This window comes from Sinocyclocheilus anshuiensis, unplaced genomic scaffold (genome assembly GCF_001515605.1).
Source record: "Sinocyclocheilus anshuiensis isolate Anshui unplaced genomic scaffold, SAMN03320099.WGS_v1.1 scaffold961, whole genome shotgun sequence".
NCBI classification, from domain to species: Eukaryota; Metazoa; Chordata; class Actinopteri; order Cypriniformes; family Cyprinidae; genus Sinocyclocheilus; species Sinocyclocheilus anshuiensis.
The window spans coordinates 280522-291461 of NW_015557049.1; the positions used below are offsets into that span (position 1 = coordinate 280522).

At 35.3% G+C, this 10940-nt stretch overlaps 1 protein-coding gene across 1 annotated transcript in view; it reads left to right on the forward strand.

Annotated features, from left to right (window-relative positions):
* The window catches only part of mdga1 (MAM domain containing glycosylphosphatidylinositol anchor 1), a 208393-nt gene extending 205153 nt beyond the window's left edge, over positions 1-3240 (forward strand). Inside the window, exon 18 of the mRNA XM_016470885.1 lies at positions 1959-3240. Within this exon, the coding sequence (XP_016326371.1) occupies positions 1959-2050 (92 nt within the window). The 3' untranslated portion in view covers positions 2051-3240. The remainder of the gene's footprint in view (positions 1-1958) is intronic.
* The last annotated feature ends 7700 nt before the right edge of the window (positions 3241-10940 follow it).

Genomic DNA, 10940 nt, shown 5'->3' on the forward strand with positions numbered 1-10940 from the left:
ACACACACACACACACACACACAGGTACACCCACTCTCAAAATTACCCGCCTCCTTCAAAAGTCCTTGAGAGAGATGTCACAGCTCACACAATCTCGTTCTTTATTGAAAAGGAAGAATAAAAAGCTTTATTATGAATATATTGATTTCCTGCTATAGCCAGAGAAATCCTTGATATAAATTCATATTGATTTTTTTAATACAATACCTGCTCTTAATTTATTAAACCTATTTTGTTGGCAGCTTGTATGCATAATTAAATGCACACGTGTATGTGTTGTGTGTCTGCTTCTCAAACAACACTGCAAGCATGTTTGGTCCAGCCCTCATCATCATCTGAGGCCATTTCCTGTGAGCTGTGCCGAAAGATATTACTCAACGTTACCTCTGAGACATAATGACTTGTAATTGTCCTCTCGCAGGTCATCCGTCTTCTGTAGCTCACAGATATTACCGCTTATGGCCTCTGGTTCAGTCATATGATGATGCCAGCCGCTGTAACCCCATCTGTCCGATCCATTATTTCAGTGTCCTGCGCTCCTTTGTGCCAAACGCTCAACAGGAGCACAAAACCATTTACGATAGCATCCCAAGTTCCCTTCTAAAAGGGGTCTGCCCCTGCAACTGTTGTGTGGTTAAGGTTAAGAGATGTTTTTCTTAAGAGCATTTTATGAACTACATATTGAGGTAAATTGCCCCATTTTGGAGCAATTCTGAATTAGATTTGCAATACTTTAGGCCTTGAATCAGTCACTTGAACCAACATGTACAGCTCTCAGTTTGTATAAAATGCAAGTCATAGGTCACATTCACTGTCAGAAATAATGTGCAAAAGTTGTACCTTTACAGCTACAACAGCTTGTCACTGGGGCAGTACCCTTGAAAAGGATATTAGTACCATAGAGTAGTAATATGTACTACTGGTTTACCCAAAAATGAAAATTCAATCACCATTTACTCACCCTTAAGTTGTTCCAAACCTGTATGAGTTTCTTTCTTCCGTTGAGCACAAAAGAAGATATTCTGAATAATGTTGGTAACCAAAGAGTTTATGGTAGCCTTTGACTTCCATAGTATGGAAAAAAAAATCCTATGGAAGTCAATGGCTACCATCAACTGTTTGGATATTAGCATTCTTCAGAATATTTTCTTTCGTGTTCTACAGAAGAAAAGAAACTCATTCTGGGTGAACTATCCCTTTAAGGTCCTACCATGAATCTTATAGGGGTACAAGGTTTTCCCTTTATGGGTACTGCCTCAGTGACAAGCTGTTGTACCCCTAAAGAAATGCCAATTTTTGCACTTTTTTTCAGAGAGTGTTGGTTTTAGTACCTCCCACATATAATACTTAGATATAATAAAATAGCAATTGGTTTCTCAGGAATGAGCTTTTGTAGAATTGTTGCATTCAAAAGTTTAATTGTGTAAAGTGTTGTCCCGAAACACCAAAAAAAAATGTGACCAACAAAATCCCTATCAAAAGTGCCTTGGAAATGATTTGGCCAATTTTTTGGGGGGTGATTTTTTAACCTTGCCGAACAACAGTTTTCATATGGATGCTTCATATTCAAAGCAGTCCTATAGCTCAACAATAAGGTCATGGGTTCAAATCCCAGGGAATGCTTGGACTGATAGAAATGTATATTCCTTGAATGCAATGCAACTTGGATAAAAGCATCTGCCATATGCATAAATATACATATTATTTAGGAGAAACATCTGAGATATTTCAGTACAACATAGCGGAGAGCCCCATTAAGTCTCCTGAACTATCAGAGAGCAACTTTTGAACAATTTCTTCTGGAGCCGTCACGCTCATGTAGGAGATGCAGCTTTGAATCCCACTCACTCCCACAATACTTTTATGTCCATTTTCCACTGTTCTGTCAATACAAAGTGACAAATGCACAACAATAAAGTTGTTGTTGTGTAATAGAGTGCCTGTCTTTATGTTTACAGCAGTTCTGTCTGGGACACACCAGAGTCTTCACCTTCTTCCTGTGATCGTCCAGCTGCTCTGCACCATCTTTCTGACATTCCTCCTCAGATGATACAGATACCCTTCAGCACACACACCGCCAGTGTAGGACGCCCCCACGGCAGCAATAAGAACTGCCCCAAAACATGACCACCCTTCCTGCTACTGCCTCCTCCATTTCCTCCTGTTTCTCATGCCCTTTGTCCCGGCTGCACACTTCCTCTTACCATTCGAGTCTACTGTTTATTTGGTTTCTCGTCATCTTTGTGGTCACTTGTTGAGCTTATATCTGCTAAGTGGCACCTTTTATGTTTTATGTAAGCATAATTTCCGTTAATTTTGTACATTTCTGTCCATATGTCTTGACATCTTCATCTCAGTCACCCGTGTATGTATCTGACACACCAAGGTGTCAATTATAACCAAAGATGACGGAGGGCTTACAGGATGAACAGACGGCTGAAAGAGCAACAAGGACGTCCTTTCCCCAAATGAACTACTCTTTCCACAGTCTCAAGTGCATGGAGATGTAATTTTCTTAAGACACTAAGATTGCAAGGAATAACGAGAGCCGGAACGGATGAGTGAAACAGGTGGTCACGAAGTTACTAATGACCTGAGTGGACCTGTACATGCACGTGTACATGATATATTGGAAAGTATCAAGCTGCAGAAAGGACAAACGGACTCCGACTGCAACTTCTAGGACTATGACTATGTGAAACTAAAGAAGCACAAATTTATATCTTTTTTTTTTTTTTTTGTTATTTTGGTTCCTTTACTTGGTATCCCGTCAGTCTGGGTTTGTTGTACACTTCTTGATCTTTGGCTTTCTTTACCAGAAACCGTGTGTCACTGCTGCATTGCCGTTCAGTTCGTTCGATTCCCGAAAACGACACAATGTGAACTTTGGACCAGAAGAGCATCAGTTACCTCACCCTCAATCTACAAGAACCATAACGCACTTGGACAACTTATGAGAACGATCACTTTTAGCTTCAATAAAACTGCCGGGAGAGTGTTGACTCACTGGGTCAGTCGTTCTCGTTCAGCAATAGGACCATACCTCTGACTGCAATGAATATTATTTGGGCACATAGACTCCAACAGATGGACGCCTCTGGACAGACAAACTCCACTCTTGGCTTTGATGATCAAGAATGTCATTTTGCATAGTGTTAGAGAGAAATCGCATGTGCGTGCAAGCTCCTCAAGGGGTGCCATTGACAAACTTCAGACATATTTTATTTTGGAAGTTTTGAGATGGCAAACAAACAGTGTTGACGTGAAAAGTCACGATGTTCCTCATTGAAGCATCCTACAGTAATGCTGCATTCCATTTACATCGGAAAGTTGGAATTTCCAGCTTCCTACTTGGAAAATTGCAATAGAATGCCACTTGAAGTCACTTGAGCTTGAAAATCCTTTTGGTGAGATGCACTTTTAAGCAAATAAAATACATCAATAGGTCAAAGTTCTTACATTAAATGATGATAAAACTTGTTTAGCAAATGTCTGCAGATAAATGATCCTCTAAGATGATAATCATACACCTGCAGAACAAATGCTAGTACTGCGGTGCATAATTAATGCTCAACTTTGGCTGCTAGGGACTTCTTTGTTGACAATCAAAATCTGTACAGCAAACAGTAGCATTGCCGTTTTATTTTCTTATATATCATCTTCCAAACTTTAGAGAGGGGAACGCCTTCATGCTTGGAAGTCAGAGATACCAAGTAGGAATATCCCACATCTGACTTTGAATGGAACGCAGCATAAATCACAGATGCCAATGGTTTAAGATTCAGATGCAATATGTTATGAATGATTTTACCTTCAAAAGATTCGAAATGTACGCTACCCTCCCTGGAACTCTTTTTAAAATATGTCACATCAAGTTAAATAACATTTAAGCACATGGTTAGAGTTCAGTAGCAATATGTGATTGTCAGATGTGTAAGCAAACTACCAGGACTGTGTGTGTTCGATCCTTTCTGAAAGCTCAAGTACGTTTCATCACATCTATCATCACTGCAAGGGAAGGGCAGGCACAGAAGAATAAGAGCATATGACGAAAAGAAGGAACCATTTGTGCCTCTGTTTGAGTGTCCTTTATCAGATTTGCGTATGCTTAGATGAATGGTGCAATCGTGTATTCAGTATATATTTCAATTGCTTTGCTCTAGTATTACTCATACTCGTAGTTCCATCCACAGTGGAGCTTTTAGGTAAGTCTGTTTACAAACATAAAATGCGCAAAATGATTTTCCGGCTTGTAATATTCGCTCACGCTCATATTTAACCAGTTCATATTTATCCTAATGTGGCATACGTCTGTCGCTGTTGAAGAGATTATCATAGACTCGCTCCTCAGGTAATTCCATAGGTAACAGGGACAGGGCCTGGAGTACTTCAACCCCAGTCCAGGTTCTCCTACAGTTAAAGACACTCCCGCGGCTGTAATACTGTTCCTCATGTTTGTTACCGTAAACGCTCTGAACTCTTGTACAATGCCTTCACTACATGTCATGTATAAGCAGCTATCGTTTATAATCCATGCTAAGTTTAGTAGGACCTACTACAGGAGACGAACGATTAGATTTAATGCAAGAGGCAAAATGAGAGCGAAACAATAAATGGAGGGTTGTCATTTTACGTTGCAGGATAGTATATTACGTATTCCAAATGTTTCCTTTTGTTTCTTTTAGATATTCCTACATGTGCTTTGGTGACATCCCAATATTATCCAGAAGCCATCATCCTTGACTGTGACTGTTTGTGTTAATCTTTGGTTTTGTATTCAAACCATATCTCATTGTTTCATTTAAATGGATCTGGTGTACAACTCTGCATTTACAACTATGGTTTGAGGCAAAGGAGGGATCTAAATACTGTGCAATATATGATTAAGATGAAGTTTTATCATGCAATTCAATGTCGAATTGTTATAAGCTCAAATAGCACAGAGAGTGCACCATCACCCCGATGATGAGCAAATGAATGTGAATGTTAATTTAATTAGAATGTGAAATCTTACTGGCCAGGATTATTTGCATTGTAAATGTGCAAAATTCAATGGAATGGATTTAAATATGGCATGATGTGTTAAGGTGCTTTGCTTAAGAATATCAGCATAGTAAAATTAGCCAAAATATATAATAAATGAACACAGAAGAGCCAGGGATATGTAGATTGGTATAATTGGTGAATGATGGCTGGAAATTCCATGCTGGCTTTTTTTACTGACTACATTCACATGACCGAATACAACAGAACATATAAAGTTTGAACGCATCTTTAAGAATTGAATTTTTGTTATAAAATGTTTGACATTTTGGAACATTCTGAAAGATTTCATCCTTAAAAATTCTGTGGTTTGGTTAATTTCCTTGCATTTTTCCCCCTCCCAAACACTTAAAGGGTTAGTTCACCCAAAAATTTAAATTCTGTCATTAATTACTCACCCTCGTGTTGTTCCAAACCAATCTGAGGGCTCTCTGACCCTCCCATAGACAGCAAGGTAGCTACCACGTTCAAGGTCCAAAAAAGTACCAAGATGATCGACAAAGTAGTCCGTGTGACATCAGTGGTTCAACTGTAAAGTTACGAAGCTACGAGAATAAGTTTCATCAAAAATACCTTAAATTGTGTTCCGAAGATGAACAAATGTCTTACGGGTTTCGAACAACACGTGGGTGAGTAATTAATGACAGAATTTTCATTTTTGGGTGAAATAACCCTTTAACAGCAAGTATCATTCTATGGTTATACAATTATTATTTTTTTTATATACAGGACTGACATCTGTATTGTGTTGCTATGTGAATGTAGCCACTCTCTGAAGCCATCATCAGGCTGAGGGTCGAAGACATCTTGTTGCAATATATTTAATGTGGCATTCGTATTTAGTATATAAAGATCAGGGGCCAATGAGACTTTATTATCGATTGATATGCTACCAGTGGGAAATCAATTTGGAACGTTTGACACATTGTTTTTTGTAACTTTTCAGAGTCACTTGTGTGTTCATCTACTACCAGTGACTGCTGATGTATGACTCAAATATGATCAGAGAATGAAGCATAACAACACATGTAGCATTATCGGTGTGAGTAGAAGTGGAATGTACCATGAGAAAGGCCATTTCCTGTTCCTCCCGGAGGACATCAGTAGATTCCCATTTGAAGCACTGGTGAAAGTTCACTATGGATCTTACTGTCACATGCGCTTCTAGCTACTATGATTACTGCGCTATGCATTATCTGTTGCGAGTACATGGGTGAACATTCAGGTCATTTCATTCTAAAATAATGAGGAAAAAAATAGCATACAGATAATTATGCCTGTTTTAGATTTGTAGCGCTTTATTGTTAAATTTTGTATTTTGACGTCCATGACACTTAAGAGCACTTTAATTTGATTGTAATAATCTTGTTTCATTTTTTGTAATTCTTATTTTGCTTGATATTGACTGTCACTTACTGTAATACAGTAAAAAATAATGAAATACAACAAATACAACAACAAAAGCATAACAAAGCACTAATTAAAGGCATGACACTTTTTTGCATTAATGGGAATGTGGTAGGGAAATGTACTTAATTGCCATAAAATAAGACTTTATTTACTTTTTGAATTTTGAAATATGAGCAGAACCTGTTTTGGACAGATTTGTTTTTGTGTGTTATTGATTCACCTGTGCATTCAATAAAATATAACAGCAAATCCCTTGACCAAACCTGAAGATCCATCTGTGAAAGTCACCAAACACACTCACAAAACCAATCCCATCACTGCTGAAGAATGTCGGTGGGTGTTGAATTGATCATTAGTGGGCGGCGCAGCTCCGATTGGCTGTTCTGCCGTATGCAAAGTGTTCAGACCAGAGAGTGAGATTCTGTTTTTTTTTTCTTTTTTTTTTCGTTTGTATGTATATTTGTTTGTTTTTAGATATACCGGTGCACAAGTGAGAGAGCAACTTGTAGTGCTGGATGTTGTATATTCTCTGTCATGTAATGAACTAATTTAGAGGAAAAAATATATTTGAAATATGACTCCAAGATGTATAAATAAATAACCATGAAAGACCTGTATTGTGTGTGGTTGTGTTCCTAAAACTTGCTCACCAGAACTGTCATAAATGCTTAGATTATTCAGTGTTGTTATGGCCTGAAGAATCTGTTACAAACATGATGCTTAAAAGACATCACGCTGCATCTGTTAATCAAGAGCTCGTTATTAACACTGACGACCCTGAAAGAAGATCCAAATTTACACCACACACACTTTGCACATGGAAACCATTACTAAAAATTGAAAAATATTTAGAAAAAGCACACATAGCAGACATATTTTTGCATCTTAAATATGATTAATCGATATGAATCATTGCATGGACAAGACAGGCAATAATAAAAAAAAGCTTTATGTAATATAATATAATTAATATAATAATAAAAACAACAGAAAAACAGACACTAAGAAAGAGAAAAGAAGCAAAAAATAATAAAAATGTGAGAAAAGAAAAAAATTAGTAAACCTATCAAAAATGAAAATAAAACGGGTCATATTTTAAAATAATTACCCAAACAATTTGGATCTCATACAGAATTTTATGTTTTTATTTTATTTTATTTTTTTTTGCTGGCTGGATTGTCCCAATAGAATAAAAAAAAAATAATAATAATAATAATAATAATAATAATAATAATAATAATAATAATAATAATAATAATAATAATAATAATAATAATAATAATAATAATAATAATAATAATAATAATAATAATAATAATAATGCAGTACAATTGCTTAGTATAAAGCATTAAAGGCACAACATACTTTATATTGTAGATTATTATTTAATTTTATTTTTTTATTTATTTTGATATTATGTTTTTTCGGTCTTCAAGGTCTCCTTTATGTTCCATTGAAGAAACCCATATGGTTTTAGTAGATGATGGTGAGTAAATGATGACAGGATTTTCATTTTTGAGTGAAATGTTCTTTTAAATCTCTTGAGCTATGAAAGGGCAACCTCTGAGCAATACCAATTCCTTTTGGGCTTAATTTTTTATTGCATTTCTTTCTATTGTATTTTTTCACTTCCACCTCATCTCTTTCTATGGACTCTCATTTGTCCCCTGGTTCTCTCTGGATCTGTCAGTTCATTTATATTTACTGCTCTAGCTCCTCCCACACGCTCTCATCCTCCGCTCCTGCACTGAGAGACTACAAACTCCATGACACTTGATCACATTTTTTAAGCTTATCCTCAGACACCATCATCATTCTTAGAGCCCGAGAAAGCAAGACATGACAGTACAAGGTGCTTACACAAAAATATGATGTCCTGTCACTGAAAAAAAGAAGCAAGAAAACATGCTTGTCTGGTTACGCTTGACTGAGTTCCAATTGGGGAGTTTAATTGCTGGTTGCTATCATCAACACTGCATTCGAACGGAGGGAAAAAAAAATGAGCGGAGACACCTCAGTGGCCACAGCATTTCAGAGATGTTATTAAAGAGCGGCAACCAGCTGAACTCTGCTACACACGCTTTAAGCACTCACATCTCTCTCTAATCAAACGCTCGGATGAAAGAACCTCCTGCCCCCAAAACAATACTCAATTATCACAGGCTAACTAGCTAATGACTAATTAGTTCATGTCCAAGTTCATCTGTCAAGTCACCTGAAAGATAAAGAGAGAGAGATCTATTGCCATTATAAGTCAATTATTAGTTTTTTTATGTTAAAATTCTATGTCCAACTTTAATGTGCAGAGTTGACTAAGTAAAACATCATAGTTTTTTCTTTCCAGAATACTGGAAAACATCCTGGCTGTCCAAACATGGCTCTGTTTGTTTGAGTGGGCTGACATGTTAGCATCTGGGCCAAGTAATGAAGCAAGTTTGTTTTTTGGCCTTTTGTTCTGAACCAAGGATGCTTATAGTACCTAGAAGAAACTGCTTACTGACAGGATTATTATAACTAACTGAAAATAAAATTAAAACCATAAAAACAATAAAAAAAAAAAACACACACTTGGAAAAAAAGAACTAGAAATTACACACTGAAAAATTGAAATCTGAAAATAAAATCAGTAAAAAAATGATTTCTTATTTTTCTAGTTGCCATTTCTTATTTTAATTTAGTTTAACTTGATATACTAAAACTACAATAACTGAATAAAAACCACACACACACGCACACGCGCACAAAACGCACCTGCACACCCACACACACACACACACACACACACACACACACACACACACACACACACACACACACTTGTTCATTGGTACTCCTATCTGCACTTCAGTCCTATTGAGGTCAAGTTATATTACCAGTTTGCAAAACATTTTTTTTTTCTGCTTTTTAACTATACAGTCATTAGGCTAAAAATATATAAATAAATAAATAAATCTTTATTTAAAAAAAAAAAAATCAAACTGATTGATTATTGGTCTCTACACCGGAGCCATACATGCCATGTAAAAATGTCCTCAAGTCCATTTAATGTTTTAAAAGCTCTTCAAAAATAAATAAAACTATATAAATAATAATAATAATACATTTTCCAATTTTGTTTTGTTTTAATGGTGCAGAAATTACCCACTTCAGCTTTAAACTATGATTATAAAAAACCTCTCTGATACACACTGAGAAACTGCAAAATCACATCATTTATATTCCTTTATTTGAGAGGAGAGACCTAAATTTCTTCTCAGTCTTTCTCAGTTTAAGTGATATTATGTCCTTGTAAGTTACATTTCTCCCTCAAAGCGGAGATTCTCTCATAATGCCCAGTACATGCAAGGTCTCCTACTGTACCTCAGGATGCATCTTTTCCTTATTCATTCTCTGTAAGGCCTTGCTACTTTAAAAAGTTTAATTTAATAGAAGGAGAAATTAAGGAATATTTCTGTATTTGGAGGGAATTTAATTGTCTGCACCAATTCTACATCTCTTAAATCAGTGTTGAAATGAATTCCTGGGAACAGGAAGTGTCCTGCAGATGATGCTGATTTTTTAATGATGGGTCACCAAAGCATTAATACTAAGGTTTCTGAAATAAACAGAATATAAATAAAATCAATATAGGGGAGACATTTAAATATATATGCAATATTTAAATATTGTATGACAGCACATGAATGAACAACAATTTGAATATGACTACAAAGCCAACCACTCTGTATACACTACCACTACATGTTCTACTATCACAATATGCTCACATTACATATAAATATCAATATTGATGCAATTAGAATATCAAGTTTCATACAAAATCAATGGAACTAAAATGTTTTACCAATAGTGAATTTTTTAAATATCAAATCCAATAATATCCCATATGGCAAGAAAAAATAATAATAAATAAAAAAGTAAAGTAAAGTAAAATAAAATACAAACTAAATAGATGAATAAATACATTTGTTTTTTAATCTGACAAAAATATATTTTTAATATATACTATGTCGTAAACAGTGAAGCTAAATGAAATATATTTTTTGAAATTAAAGATATATTTAATTTCAACCTTCATATAAAAATGTATATTTCAAAATGTATTTCATGGACAAGAAAATACATTTCTAATCTTACGCTCTGTAACATTTACATTTACTGTTGGCTATATGATTTGATATTGATTTAATAATGTTATTTTTGACATTATAATATTGATTTTTTTTTAACACTGTAAACTGTGTTCCTAGCTGATTTTTATTAATATATGTTCACGTGTTATAGACAACAAATAAAGTCTGGGACACATGTGAATGTATTTTCTTGAGTTGAAATGCATGGACTTTCACAAAAAAAAATAAAATAAAAAAAAATCACAGTTTTTTGATCCTGACACAAAAAGAGCAGCTAACATTAATTGACTAATCATATCAGCAGCATATGTGAAAGTGTGAATGAGTACTAGTCAGGTGAAATCACTATCATAG